The sequence below is a fragment of the Blennius ocellaris genome (assembly GCF_963422515.1).
Source record: "Blennius ocellaris genome assembly, chromosome: 11".
Lineage (NCBI taxonomy): Eukaryota > Metazoa > Chordata > Actinopteri > Blenniiformes > Blenniidae > Blennius > Blennius ocellaris.
In genome coordinates, this window is record NC_137660.1 from 24,290,517 (window position 1) to 24,313,536 (window position 23,020).

General features: G+C 42.0%; 2 protein-coding genes across 2 annotated transcripts; both read left to right on the plus strand.

Annotated features, from left to right (window-relative positions):
* On the plus strand, positions 1 to 4,752 carry zpd (zona pellucida glycoprotein d; the record flags this gene model as incomplete). Its single annotated transcript, XM_080504776.1, has 10 exons — positions 1 to 21; positions 120 to 171; positions 261 to 368; positions 1,378 to 1,586; positions 1,688 to 1,797; positions 2,391 to 2,505; positions 2,973 to 3,100; positions 3,764 to 3,947; positions 4,414 to 4,519; positions 4,634 to 4,752. 10 exons carry the CDS (start codon positions 1 to 3, stop codon positions 4,750 to 4,752), a joined length of 1,152 nt encoding a protein of 383 aa, XP_080360902.1.
* Positions 4,753 to 5,605: 853 nt separating this feature from the next.
* On the plus strand, positions 5,606 to 22,002 carry mmp15a (matrix metallopeptidase 15a). Its single transcript, XM_080504168.1, has 10 exons — positions 5,606 to 6,148; positions 8,115 to 8,263; positions 10,868 to 10,990; positions 11,068 to 11,384; positions 12,133 to 12,294; positions 15,865 to 16,232; positions 16,557 to 16,695; positions 18,290 to 18,440; positions 18,625 to 18,740; positions 20,210 to 22,002. Exons 1-10 carry the CDS (start codon positions 6,020 to 6,022, stop codon positions 20,668 to 20,670), a joined length of 2,115 nt encoding a protein of 704 aa, XP_080360294.1. The 5' UTR covers positions 5,606 to 6,019; the 3' UTR covers positions 20,671 to 22,002.
* The last annotated feature ends 1,018 nt before the right edge of the window (positions 22,003 to 23,020 follow it).

The following is a 23,020-nucleotide window of genomic DNA, read 5'->3' on the forward strand; positions in this document are numbered from 1 at the left end:
ATGATCCCAACTGGCTGGAAGGTAGGTGTGCATAGATGTTTTGGTTTTTTTTATATTTAATTTGAGGATTATGGGAGCAATTGTCTGATAAAATGCAGATGTGTTTCTCCCTGAATCAGCTGAGCGTGGTCCTTCTTCTATTCCTGGGCTTGGAGGACTTCGGGGTTGAGGGTAAGGAGGAGAAGTTGAGTGTGAAGTGTGAGAAAAGTGTGCAGTAATTAAAATCCCTCGCACTGCTTCTCTGTGCTGTGGCTCTGCAGGAATGTGCAACGTGGAGCTGTGCACCAACCGCACTAGGTGTCTTCTGTCTGAAGATCTCAGCCGCTGCAAATGTGTAGGCGGCTATTTTGGAGACCAGTGTGACAGAAGTAGGCATTTTCATTTATTTATTTATTTAAAAAGTTTTTTCATGGCATATGTCAAACTGCACCACCCACAAATAATATGAATGAATGAACTATTTCGAATTGACAAAAGAAGCATCAAATATCATTGGACATAAAACATACAATCAGGTTTGAATATGAGTTGACGGAAGTTCAAAACAATCAAAGTCTCCACCAGGTATTAAAATAATCTGACTTGTTTCCTTGTTATCACAAAAGGAAATGTACTTTATATATGCTCTCGCTTTAGGACATGTTTATGAGTGTTCACAAATAACTACAGGAGATTGAAGATAAATAGACCAATATAAAGAAATGAACATTTCTCAGTAAATGCAAAAAAGAAAAGTCTTTAAAAAAGTTTTAATTTGGGCATTAATATATATATATATATATTCGATTGTAATGAAGATTTATTTTTATACTGCTTAAATTGTTTTTGGGGTGGTTTTTTTTAAATTTTATTTTAATTAGTCATTTTAATTCATGAGGTTTTTTTTCACTATTAAGATGCTTGGACACTTTTTTGTCCTAAATAACTTTTCGATACCATGTACTTTTTTTTAATGCAGTTATATATTAGAATTAACATTATTGTTAAACGAAGATGCTGCCAGGTGAGCTTCCTCGTTACATAAAGGGGAAATTGACTGAGATTTCACATTGATTCATGTCCATTAAAAAGTGAATTTCTATTAAACCAAATTCCAGTCATTTGGTAAGTATCGTGCATAAAGCTGTATTATCTTTGATCCTGTCCTCTTCAAGACTGTCCACATACTTTGCATTGTATGCATGCTTTTTTACTTTACTTGTCTTGAGAGCAAATTGGATATCCACTTCATGTGAACTTGTCAGTAAATGTATATTGTTTAATACTTTGACTCCAACTTCAGCTGCTCGCTCTCATCAATTATTCAGGCGTCCATATTTCCCATGATTTTAAAAGACTTTTAAGGAGTCTTTGGCTCTTGCCTGCTTTCCCTTACAGGTGCAGACATCAAGGTCATGTGTGGGAAGGACTACATAACAATCAGGGTGCTGGAGGAGTTCTTCATGTTTCACAACGTGCCGCTCTCGTCCGTCCACTTGCCCAACGCCTCGTGCCACGCTCAGAGAGAGGTCATCGACGGCGTGCCGTACTACATGTCCAGGATATCCAAAGACCGATACCTGATGTGCGGAGGCAAACCCATACAGGTACGACAGGCGGCCTATCCGTTAGGTCTGTGTTGGGAGCGGGCGCAAGAAAATTCAAGCGTCTGTTTGATCAATCCGAGTCTGTTGTTCTCCTCTTGCAGAAGAATCTCACTCACATCTCCTACTCCCTGAGTCTGCTGTCGGAGCCTCGGGTTTCTGGAAACATCATCCGAGATCCGGTCATCAAGATGGACTTCAAATGCTTGTATCCGTATGTCAGAAGTGTCAGTCTGCCTTTTCCAGTTTCTCCGCTTTCCAGGTAAAAAGAAATTAAATGAAATCTGACACTCAGGGGACACTTTTAAGTTCTAGTATCTGGTTTAAGTCTTCATATGGAGACTAAAACTTTATATATATATATATATATATATATATATATATATATATTTCTTTGGGCTCACACCAAACATACAGTGTAATACTTCACATTTTGGTACATTTGCATAGAAATAAGAAGAATACATATAATGAAGCTATTGAATCAAGTCAACTGGACTTGGCGATGTCTCATGGGAGACATTTTGGTCATTCATCCAAGTAACTGTCGGTACATGTTGATTCCATTGACTTTGCTAGTCAAGGATACAGCTTGATAAAACTATATATATGTGTGTGTGTGTCTGTTCAGCTTATCTGATTGAGTTGTTCCAAGTGTGTTTTTGATAAAAAAAATAAGGGGGTAAAAAGCTCCACAAAGCTGTGGGTCCAATCCTTAGTCTACAGTCCCGTCTTAGAGTCCTCATACTTTACAGTGAAGCCAAAGCAGATTTCAGATGTGACCTCGTCCTTTCTCTCAATGGGCAGCGAGACGGTGATGCACGTCGACGAACTCGATGCCACAATCAAGATGACGTTGTACACAGACCAGACGTACACCCGGGCCTACGTCACGTCTCCCAGCATTGAGCTCCGAGACAAGGTGGGTTCAGGCTCACCGGCTTTCAACCCTCTGACGTCTGGTGCCGTGCCGAGGTTGAGGCAACGTTTTCAACGCAAGACTGGATTTATTTTTGGAGTTATTTCTCAAAGCGGCAAGTCCCTGAAGCTGCTAAAAGAAATATTTGGTGTGGATCTATTGGACCTCATTTGATGAGTATTGATTTTAGTCATGAAAGAAATCCCATTAACATGGAACATTTTCCATTAACTTTTGATTCATGTAAAGTCATGACAATCGTCTCAGACTATTCAACAGGGAGAGAGATGGTTCTCTTTAACAAGGGGCCATAATTATCACAGTTTATATTTTTGGTGCTTGAAATACTTTGATTTACGAAATTCTACTTTCGAAGTGAGTTTGTCCACATAAAAAGTAAGATGATCATTAGTAAGATGGGATTTGTCCATTCAATCGACCTTCATGTCCTCTGCGTGTGTCTTGTCCAGGTCTATGTGGAGGTGACTGTTACAGAGCCTGCAGATTTCTTCCTGCTGCAGGTTAATGAGTGTTGGGCCACACAGTCTCCTCAGCCCAACAGTACGGAGGGATCCACTCACATGCTGCTCCAGAACGGGTCAGGACGACACGGATTTTACTGTTTAAGCTCACTGGAATTGCCAATTACAACGCTCACTGGCAATTCCCCGTTGCTTGTGATATCCCAAACAGTCGTCATTTTTTTCTTCTAGTTTAGCAAGGCAAATCTTCATATCTGTCATTGACATTGTTATCGTCTAAAAATTATATTTGTGGATTTGTTCCTTTGGAAATGACGGCCACTTTTATGCGGAAAATAGCCATTTTCAGAGCCAAAGTGAAATTTTCTCAAAAACTACATTTATTGGGTGGGGGGGGGGGGGGGGTTTCCTCCCTAATTTCACAAGGCTTAATATTTGACATCGTTTCCGTCCAAAAATCATACTCAGATTTGTTCCTTTGGAAATGGCGATCATTTTTATGCCGAACATGGCAATTTTTGGTACTTGGATGCAATTTTTTGTTTTGTTTTTTTTCATGTACTTTGGGAGCCATTTAAAATTCTATCCTATCCCATCTTGATCCAAACATACTGTTATATTATACCGTTCCACCAGCATTAAAATGTGAAAAACACACATATAGAACAAGTGCATTATGATCAGGAGAAAACTCGCATGATGTCATTTCAAGTCCCATTTGTATAAACTAAGATTCCAGCGAGCCCCTAACCCTCTCCTTTCCCCATCACTCTCCTCAGGTGTGTGAAAGACGGGACGGTTTCCTTCATCCGTGCAGCCGATGGAGAGTCCGGTCTTAACGGAGGAAGCGCCACCGTCCGCTACAGCTTCGATATGTTTCGCTTCTTAGCCGAGCCTCATGACCTCTACCTGCACTGCACCGTGCAGCTGTGCGAACGCGACGACGTCCCGTCCTGCGTCCCGGTGAGCGCTCACTCCCCACCCTGTACCCTTTAAGACGTCTCCATTGAACTGGGGGAGGATATCTCAAGAGCATCTCTCGCTTGTAGCTGTGCGAAATGGGAAGAATCACGAGTCTCTTCCCTTGGGGGTCTTTTTCTTTCGACTCCCATCATGCGGATACCGACAGAATTGGCTTATATTAACAGATCCATAATCTCGTGTGTAGAATAATGGTGCTTTGTGCTCATGTGTTAGTTATTACAGGGGCTCCCACGCCTTCCTTAGTTTGGTCACATTCACCTTCTCTGTAAAGCAAAAAACACCAATACTGACGAACTGAAATGGGGGGGAGGGGAAGCACTCAATGCAAATTGGTTTGTGCATATTTTCAAATCAAAAATAATCGAGTGGTAAAATTCTTAAAACATAGTAGAATGTCATGACATTTCTCTTTTGGTTTAGTTAATTTTTCCCCCACCTTTTGCAGAACTGCAACTCCATCAGTAAGAGGGAGGCAGTGAAGGCGGGCCCCAGCAAGGGTCTCCTGTCATATGGACCCATCAGGATCGAAATGCCAGAAAGACCTAAATCCAGTATGTTTCTAATCTTCGTTTCCAGTTGTGCTCTTCTTCCTCCCTCTATGAGCTGGTAAAGCTATTGCAGTCTCTGTTTTTCTCACCCGTCTGAATGTTTGGTTTATTTTGTAGATATCCTGACGGTGGTGCTCCCAGTAGCAGCGGTCTGGACGGTGGGCTTCTTCCTCCTCATCCTCATCACCGTGGCCAAAGCGGGCCGGAGGAGACTTGCACAAACGGAGGAGCAGTGACGATGGCGCGGCTGCTGCTGTTGGCAGCATGAATAAAACTACGAAACAAACAACACTGGTTCATACTCTTTATTCTTCTCCCATGATCTCATAGGTTTACCTGCAGCAAGTTCAAGTTTGAATCTCTAAACTCGACCGAAACCGGATGTATAATCAGCTGCAATAAAACTACATTTCAGCAATTTGAAAAGTCAGTTATTTGACTCTAGTTATTATGGTGAAAGTACCTCAAAAGTAGTGGAACGCTTTATAGTTCAGAGACGGCAATATTGCAAAGTAACTAGTTTCAAGTGACACTAATGTATAACGTGACATTTTGGAAGTAACCCATCCAATGATGTGCATTTACTATGGAATGTATAGCTCAAAATTAAATGAATTTCACATGTGGAGCTGTGTAGTGGGTTGCACCCTTGCCTCATAAGGTTAAAGGTTTGAGTCCAGTTTGTTTGCCTCGTATATCTGTACGAGAGTTTCAAAGAATCCCGAGTTTTATAAAGTGGTGGTGCAGAAGATGGATGGATGCGTTTGTCTCACTTGTTTTAGTGCGAACAAGCTGCACTTCCTAAAATGACCAGCAGATGGCGCAAGGACACTTGCTTTCCCAGATCATCCGATGTGGGTCAAATTTAGTTTCGTTTAAAAAAAAATTTAAACAAAAAAAAAAAATCAGGAAGCAGTGGACATAATGAAAATGCTGTAACATATTTACTCTTCGTGTTTTAGATCACTACAAAGCGAATTTGAAAGCCCTTTCAATCCGTTTTTAAATATTACTATAAACATATCTTTGTGCATGTTTTGCAGGAACTTTAAATAATCCTATCGGTGTTTTTTATGTTTTTTTTTTTTTTTTCCCCTCTGGAGTAATTTCCTGGCTGTTTCTTTGCGGGAGCAGGCAGGTTTTTCTGACTTGTGGGAAGAAAAAGGGGGCAAGGACTTCTCCATTCGCCCGCAGGCTGCAGCTGCAGCCTTTCTCTTGGTTGTATGAGAGCAACAGCTCCGTGAGCCATGAGGCTTTTGTCCCGAACTGGACTGCCCGACACCGAAAAACGGACTATCACTTCGATTCCTGTTTGGTTTTTTTTAATCCCGATTACTCAAAACATCTGTAGAGATATAACCTGTGGAGATGTTTCCTTAGATTAACTGCAGGGAGTCACAACAAACCGCTTATCTGGGGGGAAGTTTGTTATTTGGCAGCTTCATCACATTTTATTTTTAATTTTTTTTTCCTGCGTCAATCGGAGAGGCTTGAAAGAGGAAGATGGCCCCCCACCAGCCCTGGACCCAGATCATCTTCATCACCACCGTCCTCTTCTTCACATCTTTATTGACTGTGATCCCGTGCAGCTCAGCAGCAGATGTCCCAGAGGAGGACGGCTTCAGTGCAGAGGTACAACCATGTCTTTGTATAGTGACCACACTGTTTTATTATGTCACAGCCTCAGCAGGCAGAGAGATCCACAGGTTGTGTGAGAAAATGGGTTTGTGTAACTCAACAGAAGAGTGAAGCAACAAAGAAAGCATCAGGTGGGACTGACCTTTAGTCTGGTTTCCAAGGAACATCAACACTGGCCACATCTATCTATCTATCTATCTATCTATCTATCTATCTATCTATCATCAATGGATCCATGTTATGTCTCAGTTTTTAACAATGCAGAAGTTTGAGTTTTTGACCCTTATAATAGTTCTTTTCAAAATATGTTTTTATAATGTATTATTTTCCCCTTTTCTTCCTTCTAATTCCCTTTTTTTCTGGATTCCCCATGGGCCATGAGTTGTTTCTCTAACTTCTAGGCCACCACTGCTTCAAACATGTTAAGTTTATGTTCTGAAAGTAAATAAACTAAGTAAACAAACGTTACATTTACATTTTTAATTAGTAGTCTGTATGATAACGGCTTTGATAAGTGCGAGTCTCAAACATAAAAGATCTTGTTTTCTTCTGTAGTAAATGTATGATTCATACAGAACAGTATTGTATTAGTGTGTATGTACCATGCAGGAGGAAATACACTGGTCAGTGGTGTAGTGGTCACACTCTCGATCCATAGCGAGGATGCCGTATATGCAGAGTTTGCATGTTGTTCCTGTGCGTGCTTGGATCTCTACCACAGTCCACAAACATTCATTTTACGCTGAGTGGTGACCAGAAATTGCCCGTTGATGTAAATACGAGAGTCCTGGGTGTATCCTGCCTTCCCTCTAATCATCGCCAGCAACAGGGCTTCTGAAGGAGGATGGATATTTAGATTTTTAGTTATCATAATCAGTATGAAGCATTGTTTTCTAAATAATGCATCGGTACTTTTTATTTTTACAATGCTGGTAAATGCTCTAGTACATCCACAAGAGTCTTGTTTTGCATCAAAAAGTATTTCAGTTAATAATCACAGAAAACTAAAGAAAATATTCTGTTTAATCTGTATTTTATCAAACTACTCATTGATCAATCAATTGCCTATTATTGCAGCTCAAATGTCTATTTATATATTTGATATGGTGACATGCAGTTTACACTGGAGCGGCACAATATCAGGCAAATACAGTGCTATTAAAACGTAAATTATTTCAATGTAATCAGACGTTTGTGATGTGAGGATTGCTCGTGTTGATTCTGCAATAAGAATACGTTTTTGAGGTATGTTGTGTAACCTTGATGTACACTAGTAGAATGGTATTTCTGGGCTGCAGGCCTTTTTCATTAAAGAGTTGTACTTGTGCGTGCGTGTGCGTGTATGTGTGTGTATGTGTGTGTGTTCTGCCCCTGGCCCAGGTTCATAGAGTACGTACATCAAAGTGTAAGGTCATGATCCAGCTGCGTGACTCAACCTGCCCTGTGCTTGTTTTAAAAACATTTTCCTTCCCCTGATCTCTGCAGTCGAGGCCTCGTGGTCTCAAGATCCTCGGGAGCGAAGCCATTGTTCCCGTTTCTCCTGACGACGTGGCTCCGCACGCTCGATTTCACCGTCGGCGACCATGAATCAACCGGGAGGGTTGAATCCAGCGTGTGTCACCATAACTGAGAGCTGTGTGCTCCTCCTCAGTGGCACTCAGCTGAATTATCGCCAGGGAGCTTTTAGTTGCTCTGTTTTCAGCCTCTCCTCTCCTCATCCTCACCCTGTCAGTGCAGGAATGCTATGTTGATTCAAGCCATCTGCTTTGTGTCTCTCCTTTCTTTCGGAGTGCTTACACAGTGGTTTGTTCCTGGAGGGGGATGACAGGGCATCTCTGCGAACAGCTGTAGCTCTACAAACACACTGCTGACATACATGTGTCGCGTAAATCTCCCCCCCCCTCTACCACCACCACCACCATGACTTTTCGAGCCTGATTTGTCACTTTTCCTCTTGCAGGCGTGGCTCCGCAGGTTCGGCTACCTGTCTCAGGCCAGCAGGCAGATGTCCACCATGCAGTCGGCTCAGATTCTGTCCAAAGCCATCAGCGACATGCAGCGCTTCTACGGGCTGGAGGTGACCGGCAAGATGGACGCCGCCACCGTCGCGTAAGACCCACTCCCCCCACCCCCCATGCAGCGTCCCGTGGGGTGTCTTTTTTTTTGTATTTGATTTTTTAAACTCACTGATGTGTAGCATTTTGTGTGCAGAGACCACTAACTGCATCGGGGCATTTTTACGACATGTTGGGATTTGTTTTTCATTTGTTGGCATTAGTGGGAATGGTGCACGGCCGTGTTTCTGGTTACTGCAGGGCAATAAAGTTCACCTCAATAACCAGGCATACTGGAAGGATTTACTCTCAAAGCACTGGATTCCCACCCCCCCACCCTTCCATATTTCCAAAATATTGCTCTCTCCTGTTACTAGCGGCTGCTGACACAGTGCCAGCTTTTGGTGATGTTTCATTGTGATAAAGTGGCTTCATTGTGCTCATATCACCTCTTCGCTATTAAAGCACACCAGGCTCTTGTGTCACATCCTCACATTCAGCCGTGGCCTTGATTCATTGTTGAGAGCTTTCATATCCGGCTTGATTTACTTAGAGCTTGCGTAAAGCGCGCCAAATTAGACGACCGCACGAATAGGTCGCACTGATTGCGAGCGATGGAATAGAAATACAGCGAGCGACATTACAGAAGGCGAAAAGCAAGAGCAGAAGAGGAAAAATAGTGTTTGCGAGAGTCAAGAAGGCGTAAAACACAGAAAATATAGAAGAATCAGTCAGAGTTGTTGGAGCCAGTTGATGAAATTCCTTTCGCCACAACAACGGCAGCAGCTGTGCTGAACGCTGTACTGATTTCCACATCCTTTACAAATAGACATCATCAAAAACCAAACAGTTTCAGGCATTGTAAATCGTTTTATAATATAATCCTACCATCATCAACTCCTCCCATTAATTGCCACCAATAAAAAGTCTCCAAAGCTTCCATTGGATATGCCAAGACATTGCTCAGACATCCAAAACACAGAAGTAGCAAATTATATTGCCTATATTCATCATATTTCATTATTAGTTAGCTTGTATCGGGCAATTTTTGAGTATTTAAATCTCTATTAGAGCCAAAATCTTGTTGGCTTGGTTTAACTTCGCTCAGAGGAAAACATAGACAAACAACGTTAAAAATAGAACCACCATGCAGCACTTCTGAACTCATTAACCGACCCGTTAATAACTGATCTCTGTTCATACAGAGCTGGAGGAAATATTTATAGGCTTCATGCACGAGTGCTCTCAGGTTTTATTCTTTTCTCCACTTTATATCGTCAACTCAGCAAAAACTCTGCAGTCTGTAACCTTCAACAATCAGAAGAGCTGCTTTCACCCTTTTATTCAAATAAATGATGCTCAATATGAAGATAACACATCCTAAATCCTCTGATGCAGTTTCTCTGTTGTCTTGACCAAAAGTGATTATGTTGTATTCATGAAATCTACTATTAAAAACCACAAATATTTTTTGCCATATAGGTCTTTTCAGCTGCTTTTGCCATTTTGTGTATTTTAGCTGTTGTCGCACTTGATTTAGCCAGTTTTTCCATTTCCTTTTTCTTTTTTTTGCAGGTTTATCTGTTTTAGCTCTTTTCATCAGTTTTAGTTTGGGTTAAGGAAACAAAGGAGTTTGCCCACATGAAATTAAACTTTCTATATCCCCAGGAAACTTTTCTTTGTTTCTTGATTCGTACATGGTGACCTCACCGAAAGGTGCGGCTGTGAACACGTCATTTACAACCTGCTGCGAGAGGCAGATGTGAAGCACATTTAAGATTACAAAGTTTTTACCATATGTACCTCAACCTGCAAAATGAGAGTACCTTTGGATGGCGGTCTGCTGTGCAACTTTATTAGAATATGTCATTTTGTAAAAGCTACAGAGGAGCTAAAGAGCCGAATGTTTCCCGAGAGTTCCAGTTTTCAGGCTGAAACCCTGAAAAGAGAGAAGAAAAAAAAAGACAAATGACCACTTGGTAAAAGATTTAGATGAACTATTTACAATCTATGTACGGTGCTAACCTGCTGCTTTTAATATAAATGAATTTTTATCTGTGCAGACATGAGTGCACTTTAGGAGAAGATGTAGTTATGTAGATTCTATTAGAGGGAAACCTGCACAAAAACGAGACGACAGAAAGCAAACGAGGTCATTAACTAGGTTATTAACTTTTTTCTTTTTTTAACCCTAACCCTTGGTCGTGAAAGTCATTTCAAGGTTCAAAATAGAGGAGAACCCATGAAAAAAGCTAATTAATACATATCATCTTTACAATTAGCTTGTCGGACTGAAGCAACGCTGTTACAGCATCATGATTGTGAGAATCCAAGAGAAAATAGAGCTTTTAAATGCACTCATGTTGTAAAGCGACTTGAACTGACGGTGTCAAACGCCGCAGAGGAAAGTCTGCACACCTACATGAAACCATAAAAAATGCTTTATGATCGGTTCCTCGAGGCCTAAAGCTGGTCAATGATTCTCTTTGGCAGAGCACATTTTCTAGAATATCAAACTGTTTTCACATCCTTATCAGTAAAGTGGAATCAAAGTCAGGTTTTTGATGCAAAAAAAAAAAAAGGTGACTTGGTGTAGAATTAAGAATGAAAAGGTGAAAAATCCTATGTGTCGTTTGATGTGTGCGTTTGTGCTGCTCAGGGCCATGCGTCGCCCTCGCTGTGGCCTTCCGGACAGAAACCCAGAGGAGCTGGTGGAGCGGGCGAGGAGGAAGCGCTACACTCTCACCGGGCAGCGGTGGAACAAAGATCACATCACCTACAGGTATGCAGAGCGCTAAAATACCAAAACGATGTTCGTACGCGTCCTCTAACGTGCCTTCTCCCCCCCCCCGGCATCAGCATCATGGACCAAAACCTGCCGCCGTCGCTGGGCGAGGAGCGGACTCTCGCCGCCATCCGGAAAGCCTTCGACGTGTGGAGGCGGGTCACGCCGCTCACCTTCCAGGAGCTGCCGGCCGAAAACAATGTCAACGGCAGCCGGACGAGCCTCGCCGACATCCTGCTGCTGTTTGCCTCTGGTTTCCATGGCGACATGTCGCTGTTCGACGGTGAGGGGGGGTCGCTGGCCCATGCCTACTACCCCGGGCCCGGAATAGGGGGAGACACACACTTTGATGCGGATGAGCCGTGGACGCTGGACAACGAAAACGTAAAAGGTTTGTGTGGATGTCTCGCATTTATCAGCTTTTTTTTTTTTTTTCTACACAGGTGAAATTAATTTGTCCATCGTAATTGTATTTAAACACATTTTTTCATTGTTTCGACATGAGTATTACGTTTTTTGGATGAATCTTGACTTGAATTTTTCCCCAAAATCATCTCTACCTTATTCGGGAACTTTCCCATTTCTTCCTGCTTACGTCTTCATTTTCATTTATAAATTGAGAACAGTCGAAGTGTAAGTGGGCATACAGTCATGCTAAACAGTGACATAGGTGTTAGTGTTGGCCCCCCCTCTTCCAGTGAGAACGCCTGTTAGATGTGATTAACTTGAAGGTATTCGATCATTTTCATAAGACTAATAGTAAGTCACATTTAAGGCTTGATTAATGTTCATTATAAAGGTGGCCCTTCATAGTATATATACAGTATTTTTAGAGCAATCTAGAAAGAAAATTATCAAATTTATAGACATTTTGAAGCTAAAAATTGTCAAATGTTGCCAATTTACTTCCCATCACCATATTTTATCACATGTAAATTGATACAAGTATTTAATGAAAGGTTAATTGTGGAATGTGAGTAACTTTTGCCCCCCTGTGGCTTTCTGTAATCTTAATTTCTCTCAGCTATTAGCTATTACCATTGTATGCATTTTTCACTAAATCTCCATTTCACATTTTATACAAACATGAACAGTTTGACAGATATTTCTTCTCAACACGCATCTTTGACATGTTGTAGGTATAGACCTGTTCCTGGTTGCGGTGCATGAGCTCGGTCACGCTTTGGGTCTGGAGCACTCGGACAACCCCGGAGCCACCATGTCTCCTTTCTACCAGTGGACCCACACACAGAACTTCACGCTGCACGAGGACGACGTCCAGGGAATACAGTACATATACGGTGAGGAGCAAATAAGCTTCTTTTTTTTTTTTTTTTTAACACATAGGTGATTTAAATAACTGAAAGTCCAATTTGTACTAATGATTTTTGGCCACTGTAGTAATTTCTTAATGCTACTTTTAATCACTTGCGAGAACGCTGTCTTATTATCGGCATTGCGGAGGTCAAATAGGTCTGACTCTGCAGAGATTGTGGGAAAAGTGGTACATTTTGCATTTGTAGTTGTCAGCATGTGTTCAAAAGAATCAGGTTCAGCCAAATTATCCTCCGCTACTGTCCCACTAATGTACTTTCTTTATGTTTTTAATACTTGAATATATTTACCAACTTTTTCTTTTCTTTGCATTCCTTCCAAACCGAAAAATTAAATATTAAGTAGATGTGTTATACACTGAGATTTGTGTAATTTCAGTAATCTCTTCTAAAATTTCTGAAAATTATAAAAAAAAAAAAAAAAAAAAAATCAGAACAGTTTTGACGGCGCATCATGTACTCATTTTAACATCAGGGGAAAAAAGAGGAATTGCTATGAAATGTGTTGTGGAGCTTCTCAAAACTAACTATTAGAGAAGGCAGGGTATACTGATACAAGCTGAGGAAGAACATGCAAACTGGAGGCAGGTGTTTTTATTTTTTTGAGGTGTTTTTTTGAGGTATTTACTGATTTGGGAGTTTTATGGACACGCAAACAACAAGCAGCTCAGCAGAAGCATAAGGTTGCCATTATCTCTGATATCAGTATTATAATACTCAGGAATTGAGGGAAAAAAAACAGCTGATGTTCAAATAGCAAAGGGAGCATTAGAATTGCAATGGCCTAAGCGAAAGTGACATTTTTTTTTATTATTTAAAGCGTCTGTCAGGCAACCCTCTTCCTGAAAACTGCCTCTCTCCAGGATGTTTATTGTCTTCTGGCTGCCGTCCTGGCGAGTCACAGAAACATCTTCCCCAGGCCTGAGCGCCGTGCGTTAAGGGGGCTGACTGCAAAACAACAAAGTTTTTAATGGCGTGCCGTCATGCTTCGGTTGTTTTGTCATCTAAAATCTCTGGGAGAGTGCAGACTGTCAGTTGTGTGCGTATCGTCTTCCTATCACATCCGGATCTTCATTATAAGTACGACAAGGGTGTATTGTGCCTATGAGCAGTATGTCAGGCATGCCGTTACGATGCTCTCATCTTTTTCTGTGTGAATGGATGCCATTGTTCATTTCTGGATGACATTTTGTGCGCACATTGGTTAGAAAAGACCCAGCTCTTTATCAGTGTGTGTGTGTGTGTGTGTGTGTGTGTGTGTGTGTGTGTGTGTGTGTGTGTGTGTGTGTGTGTGTGTGTGTGTGTGTGTGTGTGTGTGTGTGTGTGTGTGTGTGTGTGTCAGCACTGGCCTCATTTGTCCCTCAAAGCGGAGACACAGAATTTTCACAGTCATTGTTTAGGCTTCATACCGTTTTCTCTTTTCCATTTACATCAACATGAGAAGTTTCTACAAAGTTGATGTTTTCTCTGTTTGTTGTCCGTGTGTTTGGCCTGGTCACTGCTCCGCTGTCACATAACGCCATCAAAAATCTGATTCACTTTGGGAATTTTGTCTGTGGTTTTAGTTTCTCTCTGGAAGAAAAACAACAAAAAAAAACCCAAATCTTTCCACACCCTCACATTTCTGGCCTATTGATACGCCTACACTTGAAGCCATTCCAGTGTAAACTGAAGGTTTGGCAAACAACATGTTAAAAAAAAAAAAAAATCCTTCAGGTTTTTCTCCTGCAAATGCTTTGAGGTCAATGTTTTGCCTGCGATTACGCAGGAGTTTGCTATATCAAACAGATCTGAAAGACTGAATCTAAAAAAACTAAACAAAACAACAACAACCAACCACCGATTGGATGCAGGAATGTGTCGGATCGCTCCGAATAGAGATTCAAAAAAACCTAAATTGAATAGAAATGAATATTTGAGTTCCTTTGTTTACATTTCTATACAAGAGGTGGACAGTATTTTCAGTATTCTGTACTTTCTTCATGTTTCACAAGAACAATGAACGCAAATCCTTCTCAGTTTCAACACATTGATCACTTTTCTTGTTTTCTGCTTTGATTTTCTAGAATTATGAAAAGAAATTTGAAAAGATAAAGGGAGATGGTGAAGAGAAAAGGCATCTTACAGGTCAGAGGGATGCTTTTCAGAATTAAAAAAAAAAAAGAAAAAGCCTGCTTTCTATGAATTTCAGTCAAAACACATTTCTTTCACCAGCTCATTGTGTTGGTTTTACATTACCCTCGGCATCATTGATCCAATTCACTGGACGTTTCCTCAGGCAACTGTTTTTTTCCTTTCCTTTCCTTTCCTTTCTTTTTCTGCTGACTAATCCACATTACATTCACTTCTTCGACTGCACCGAACAATGGGTGGGCAAAATTAGCAGCTGGATGCTAATTATAGTGAAGCACTTAGCGGCTAAAAGCCAGATATTTCCCTGTGGAGCAGGTGCAGACAAAACAAAACTGCAGTGAGAATCGATATAAGACGATAGAACACTACTTTTAGCATGCATCTGTTTATGGACAGCCTGGGTGTGGCAGAGCCGCAGCCTGAGATGTGCAATAGAGCCATCATCTTTAATATCTTACCAAATTAAATACACATAAACCCACATGACAACTTAACTGAGCTGTAGTTGTGACTTCAGTCATTTTTAGCCTCAAATCCGAAACTATATTTACTGTAATTGTAATGAAACTATGACTAATTTGTTCTGATTGGATTTGCTAAAAAAAATGTTTTAATAAAAAAAGAAGGAACGCAACCCTGTTACTATTTGATAAACTCAAAATGGCTCATTAATGCTGAACTAATAGCCTCCAGATCATGGATGATTGTTGTTTTTTTATGTTGTTTATTAGTTTAAAAATCATTATAAGGGGTGTAAGTCTGGTTTTCCGGTGTTGCTATACATAATAGAGGAGCTTTGCTTCCCACAGCTCCAAAATCATGTGACATTATGCATTTAAAAAAAAAAAGTTTACGCGGAAAAAAAAAAAAACCCACTCAAGACAGCGGCCAAAAAAATGAATTAATCAATTATCTCATTAGGTAAACCACAAAATGATCCAAATACTGCTTCTGTTGTGATGCTGCCGAGGGCCTCACTGGAAAATCCAGCGCTTTGGAAATAAAGAGAGACCTGATTACCCATACTACTCCCAAACTGTATTGCAAGTTAATACACTGCAGATGTTGAATTCCCACACGTACCGATAGCTGGCTCCAGGGCCAGCATTAGCCTTCATATATTCCTTTGCAATATTTTTGGCTCATTGTAACTGGATACATCCTCGAGCCCCTCAGCTGTCCACACACGTTACGTAAGCTGCTGTATCTGTGTGTTTTCCTTCCGTAGCAACGAACACTACAGCATAGTGACAGAAGGTCATTTGAGCCGGTGCCCTCCTGCACATAATGGAAAATTACATTTCCTTTGATTGGGAGGAGGAGAAGAATGATTAAAGGCTAACGCCACATCGACATTCTGCTGTAGGAGTTTACATTTTGCTTTTTCTTTTTTTACCTCCTCAGGTCCTCCACTTGTCACTGACGCTTCGCCTGCTGACAGTGACCCAAACAATGGCTCCCCCACCTCCCCGCCTCCCCCTGAGGACGAGCCCACCTCCTCCTCTCCCCAAGAAACACCCGATAACAGCCCGGATCCCCCGGCCCGACCACAACCGACTCCCGGCACCACTTCACCTCCTAACCTCCCCACCTCCACCACCGCTGACCCCCAGCCCGAGCCGGACCCCGTCACACCACCCCACCCTCAGCCTCCCCCGAGACCCCCCGCTCCTCCGCGGCCCCCCAAAGTGCCCGACAGCCAAACCCCGGACATCTGCGATGGTCACTTTGACACGGTCACCATGCTGAGGGGAGAGATGTTTGTTTTTAAGGTGAGGAATAAAACACAAGGACACTTTGCACTGCAGATAAACCTTCATTATATTATTCTACACCCATTATCACAATATTTATGTTCTATATCACTGATATCATCGTTCTTTTGTACAAAAACAACTTTTTAATACATTCCAGTTAATTTTCTGTCGGGTATCTTATTCATTGATTGAAAAGTGAATTCTTCTTTAACTTTGTGCAGGAAGATCCTTGAATGAACTTGTTTCTATTCACTAAAATCTGCAGGTCAAATATGCAGATGTAAGGAAATCATAATGTGGATGTAGTAGGAATTTTGTTATTTTGCTTGATCTTTGCAGGGTCGTTGGTTTTGGAGGGTGAGGAGGAACCGGGTCCTGGATAACTACCCCATGCCAATATCTGTCTTCTGGCACGGTCTCCCCAATGACATTGACGCAGCCTACGAGCGCCACGATGGCAAATTTGTCTTTTTTAAAGGTATTCTACCGCCGGTCACTCATAATTTGTGGTTTAGCACTCTTCCCAAGGCTTCCACACCTGGGTCATTTCCTTTCTTTGCTGATTGAGACACTGCAGTGTCGTTTAAGGACGTTTAAAAAAAAAAAAATTGTCTCAACAAATAACATAAATATTTAATAAGTTCCCTTAAAAACCTATAAAACCAGCACAAATCAAACATATTTCACATCTATGTCTAAAAATTTCCACTGATTCATTCAATATCATTGTTATTTAAAAAGTAAAAGTATGACGAAATACACACACAGAGTGTATTTTTAATAATTCAAATGCTGCTTGGGGTAGGTGTGATCAGGGGTGCATGCTTTCAAGTCTGGCCTTCAGGTAGAAAAAGTTTGGACGCTTGTCGGTCTAAAGGTCCCTAAACTCTAAAACTCGGGGTGAAAAACAAATATGTGTTTCTATTTTGAGTTGATCAGAGAGGAAAACAAACAATATCACTTATTCCCCACTGGACACGATCTGATCTCCGAGGATCCGAGGCAGCCATAACTCTTGACAGTCTGACACGCTTGCTCTCGTAGAAAGCCACGTAAAAAGTTGCACAGAGAAGAAACGACTCCCACCGGCCTCGTGATTCACCGTCAAAACGATCTCACAATATGGCCGTGGAGCCAGAAAGAGAGCTTTGTGTGTGTGTGTGTGTGTGTGTGTGTGTGTGTGTGTGTGTGTGTGTGTGTGTGTGTCTGTGTGAGCGCGTGTGTGTTTTTTATGAGTTCACTGGGTCTGTTGAGCAGCATGGCAGCTGCTGCTGGCCTCAGAGCGACTCCACTCCAGCTGAGTCCCAAACGGCCTCATGAGAGAGATTCAGGATTGCATCAGCCTTTTTTTTTTCTTTTGCCCCAGATGTGAGCAGCTGAGGGGCTTTTCTTCGTTTCACAATGAGGCCTCGCAGTGATATGTCATGCATTTTCAGGATTTTTGAAGCTTTTGACCACAGACCAACTGTCGCCAACCAAAAATCATGCCCTCGCTGTTTTTTGTTATTGTTGTTGTAATTTAAAAATAAAAAAATATTTTTTTTTTAGGCTTTATTTGGACACATTCTCGAAATATGCGTCTCCTCCAAAGATTCCTGGAAAGTATTTGCATCCAAACCTGCAGAAGTGTTACGTTAAGTCAGAGTCATTTACCCAGAGGACAAAACTGCAAGTAAAGACGTCTTTTTAAAGTAACTGTACACTCGGTAGCGCAAACTCTGCCATCACGGTTCCAGTACAGTACATTTGTATGCTGCAGTATCCTGGCAGGTACGGTGGAAAGCGGCCGCGAGTGTGTCCAGAGGTTAGGGCTCAAGGAGGAATTGGCTCTCGCTCGAGGAGGAAATCTTGGAAAATGTGCGCCGTGTCCAAACATTTCTACCTTTGCCTGTTCTTTCTGCTCTTCATCTGGAGCGAGTGAAATGCCAGGACCTGCACCATGTGCTCTGGCAAGCCAGTCCCCCTGCTTTTTTTCCTCTCTTCTCATCAAGTTTGCATCAACCTTCCTCTTTATCCAGCGATATGTGCTAAGGGGTGTTTTCATCCTGTGTGAATCCAATATGCCTTTGCAGATGATCGATACTGGGTGTTCAGGGAGGCCGACGTGTTGCCCGGGTACCCGCAGCCGCTGCACGAGTACGGACGAGGGGTTCCTGCTCACAAGATTGATACAGCGATCTGGTGGGAGCCCAACGGCTTCACCTACTTCTTCTCAGACGACAGGTTTGGTGGCTTTACATGCAACATTTCAAAAAAACTGTCAAGTTGTCATTTTTGTCCAAACAAAACTGTATGTTGTGTGTGTGTGTGTGTGTGTGTGTGTGTGTGTGTGTGTGTGTGTGTGTGTGTGTGTGTGTGTGTGTGTGTGTGTGTGTGTGTGTGTGTGTGTGTGTGTGTGTGTGCGTAGGTACTGGCGGTTCAGTGAAGAAACCCGCACTTCTGACCGCGACTTCCCCAAGCCAATCAGCAGATGGGGCCAGATCCCTCCCTCTCCCAAAGGAGCCTTCCTCAGTGATGACGGCGGTAAATAATGCCCTCAAATTGGCCGATTTACAGCCTTTATTTTGTGGAGGGTGAAGGAGGGGGGTGGGGGCGTCTTATAGGGAATCACAACAAACAGCAAAATGCGTGGGAGGCAGGAAAACATTAAGGAGCAGCAGATGGAGAAGGCGTAGATGTTGAAGGGAGGCAAGGAAAGAAAGGTGAGGTAGGTGAAGTCGGGTGTGCAAAAAAAGACAAAAGTGGGGAGAAAATGCATGGGACTGGTTAGAAGGGAGCAAGCAGAGCAGAGAGAAGGGTGAGGGAGGAATGAGGCTCTCTGGTTTTGAGGGTTGGCCCATCCTTCCTTTGGGAATTAGGTTTGTGGCAGAGCTGCTCTGGATGCAGTCAAATCTCATCTCCACCCAAACTGCTCCTACGTCCGTGCACGGAGCTCGATTTTCACATAAGGCATATATATAAATGCATAGATACTCCGAAATGTACCCCAAGAAGATGATGTGTGGCTTGAATGATAATTAATTAAATCAATGCATCATATAATCAATGCATATAGGAATTTAAGCAACAATCTGCTGCTTAACTGTGTCAGATGTGGCCTAAAAAAATTTTTTTTTAAAAATCACAATGTTGGAATTTCTTGTTTCAGGAGTGTGAGAAACTTCTTGTTTCCCCAAGAAAACATTCCTAAGTCTGCGATTTGTTTGCATAAAAACTGAACTTTGATTTACCCCGTCTAGACAAATGGTTCAGGACGTGTGTGGATGTTTTGTAAGAAAAGAGCAGCAGCTTCTAAGAATGAGCTCTGAGCTACAGCTGCCGTCAAGCTAACTTAAGATCATCTTTAAGAGTGAAAGCAGCTGACAATCAATTAACTTAATTTACTTAGTAGATTTTATATAATATACTATTATACCTTTGCACCAAAACAAAGGGGAGTATCTGGAGTTTTTCTTCTTATCATTATGCTGTTATTTTATTGCTTCAAGGTATTTGACCCCTGACTTATATGAGTTTGACATCCCTGGCATAAAGGTGGCAGATTTAATACACAGAAAACTACTCACTTGTTAAAATAAACGCCAAAGTGGTGAGTTTTCCTGCCAACTGGTACGCATAGCTTTATATATTTGAACTAAACCAAACTGTTGACCCACTTTCCAAATATCACATTTCAAATGTAGTTTCCAGTATTTTGCACTAAAGCAGAAGAACCAACCACTTGTTGTAGATTCATATTTAAAACGTCACAGCGGCTCAACCCTCATTCCATTATTAGCGGTTTTGGTTTTGAACCATGAAGCAACTTTTTCTTGAAGAAAAAAAAAAAAAGGAAACCATTAGCAAGTGACTGGAAAAATGATCATTATTAACTCTTTGATGTCTTTCACACTTAAATATGTATCTGAGCTTGACTTGCACAGCTTGCTTCCATGCTGATGTACATTTCCTTTCACTGAACTTAAAATGGCTTTTGTCTTCCTTTCATCCAGCCTACACTTATTTCTACAAAGGCACTAATTACTGGAGGTTTGACAACCGCAAAACCGAAGCGGACAAAGGCTACCCCCGCTCCATCCTGAAAGACTTCATGGGCTGCGTGGGGGTCCCCGACCCAAAGCCCGACCCGGAGGACACGCCGGTCAATCCCTCGGACCGAGGCAAGGACGAGCGCAAAGAGCCGGGCGGCGGACAGGATGAAGACACAAACCCGGAGGAAGACGGAACCGCGACGCCGGACGGCACGGAGAGAGGGGAGGACGAGGAGGTGAACGTGGTCGTGACGGTGGCCGACAGCGAATCGAAGGTCATGACTCTGATCATGGTGGCCGTTCCGCTGATTCTCATCCTGTGCATCCTGGTCCTGATCTACGCCATCCTCAGGACTCTGCAGAAAAAAGAGACGCCGAGGGCGTTGGTGCACTGCAAGCGCTCGCTGCAGGACTGGGTGTAGGGCGGCGAATCGGAGGGACCGGTGTTGCAGCCGCCAAGCGTAACTTTGAGTCAGTGCTGGAGGTTTCAGAAAGCCGATGATGAGTTACCTCAACGTTTTGGACCAGGTTTATTCATTGTGAGAGTTTTTATTGCTCATGTGAAATAATGAAAAAGATGACGAGTCTCGCGCCTGTGGAGCTACAGTTTCCTTCATTCTGGGGTTTGAGCTCAGCTTTACCAGAAGTTTGTTTTATTTTTTTTTTCCTTCTCCTGCGCCTATCTCTGTGCCTTCCAAATGTCTGAAAAAGTACCTCTGTTTCTTTAAAAGGAAGAAAAAAAAACTCCCAGTTCATATATGACAATGAAAAAAAGAAGCTTTTTTTCTTTTTCTTTTTCTTTTTTTTTTTGGTGCACTGCAAAAGACGAAAGAAAGAGTGCCCATTTCCATCAATGTTAAACGAACAGAGGAGAGACATTGGAGTGATTTCTTTGTGGTTTGAATGCAGACAAAGTCAGTAGAGCACATACTGTACATACACACAACGTGATGCACATACTTTGCAACACATTTACTGAAGAGCAATTGGCCATTTATCGACATTTTCTTTCCCTCCAGAGGAGAAAATTTGCACTTTTTGTTTCTGTTTTGATGATCTTTTTGTTGTTTTTTTTGCTGAGGCTGCTTCTTTGCCTTCACGCATTTACGTTCGTGCGAAGCTGAACTCTCTCTCACTGCGTATTTACACACTTTGAATACGAGTAGGCGAAGCTCATCCTCAGACCAGCGTAGGAATGTCAGACAGCTGCGTGTCCACGACCCCCCCCCACCCCCCCGACTCCCACTGAGCCCGTTAGATCTGCTCGCTCTCATCACACACATGCACCGCCATCACATGGTCACAAAAACAAAAACAAAACAAAAAAAGAACATCTGTCAGTGGCTCTCATGCTCACATATGCAGACACACATGGAGAGACCACTTACCCATACAAAGGCACACAGACACACAGGCTCCAGCTTCCCCCACTAAAAACAATCCTGGCGGAGACGCACTGATACACGACTGGTGCCAGAGCTGGGATTTATTCACTTTTTGATTTAAAAAAAAAATAGAGAGGATCTAAAAGTGTTGTGGTATTTCTTTACAAACCCTGCAACCTGTGTAGAGAAAAGACATAGCAACAGTGTCAGTCTTTCTGCATCTCCTCTCCTCCTTTTCCCTGCGAGAGGTAAACAGATTCAAGGCTAATTAAGTCTAGAAGGAAGAAGCCTTGCAGGCTGGAGGGGAATGAGACCTGGTCTGGTTTCCATTAGACCCACATGTTGCTGATTTAGTGTCAGGCATGAGAGGAGGAGGGAGAGAGGGGGGGGGGGGCAAGGTTATTAAAAGAAATGGTGGATGTGAGTAAGGAGAAAAGGGGAGATGAGAGGAGAGAGAAAGAAAGTGGGAGAGGAGAGGGGAGGGATCTGTCTGTATTTCCTTTCCAGGGATGGGAGGAGCGAGAAAAGGAAGGAAGGAGAAAGGGAAGGTTGGAAGGATTTTAAGGAGGGGCAATGCTGGCGTTGCGCCTCCTGACCTAGATTGAGCCAATAACTCCTTTTCTCCTTTTCAGCCCCGCTTGTTTTTCCTCTGCTAGTTGTCATGAGTATTCACTCTTCTCCCCTTTGATTGTCCTTTTCTCTCTCTTTTTTTCCTAACTGTTTTGCTGTACTTTCTTCACATTTCTGTTCTCCCAAGTGTCCTTGTTTTCTGCTCGAGCATTGAAAACGATAATGAATGCAGGATGAATCTTTTCATGTGTTTTTCCTGTTGGATCTTCCTCTATTTTTGTCAGTCTGTCTTCTTTGTGGAAAGCCACTACCAACATATTACAATCATTAACTTTGGTGACTCTTTATGCCTTTTTTTCTTGTGAATACTTGGGAAACTTTTTTTAAAAACACACACACACACAAAAAAAAAACAATAGCATGACAGATTTTTGTCTTTTTTACGGCCTCTTTTTTTAGATTTGGTATTATTTGTAGTTTTGTACATTGTGTTTTTGTGTAAAAACAGCAGTAGATTATTATGACAATGTCAATGCATGCAGGGCATGTTCTGTAAGGCCTGTGCACTCCCGTGTAGAGTACATTAAAGGTTTACAATAAAACTCACAAGTGAAAAACAATGTCAGTTGCAGTGTTTTTATGTTCTCATAAATGTGCATTGGTATTTCTTTTTTTCTTTTTTTAATGGTTCTCCAGCACAAAATACATGCTTTATGATCATTTCAGATACCTACTAATAACCTATTCCTAATGCATTGCTGTTTAGGAGCTTTTTATAGCACTCAAGGAACCAGCAACCCAGAAGAAAAGAAAAACA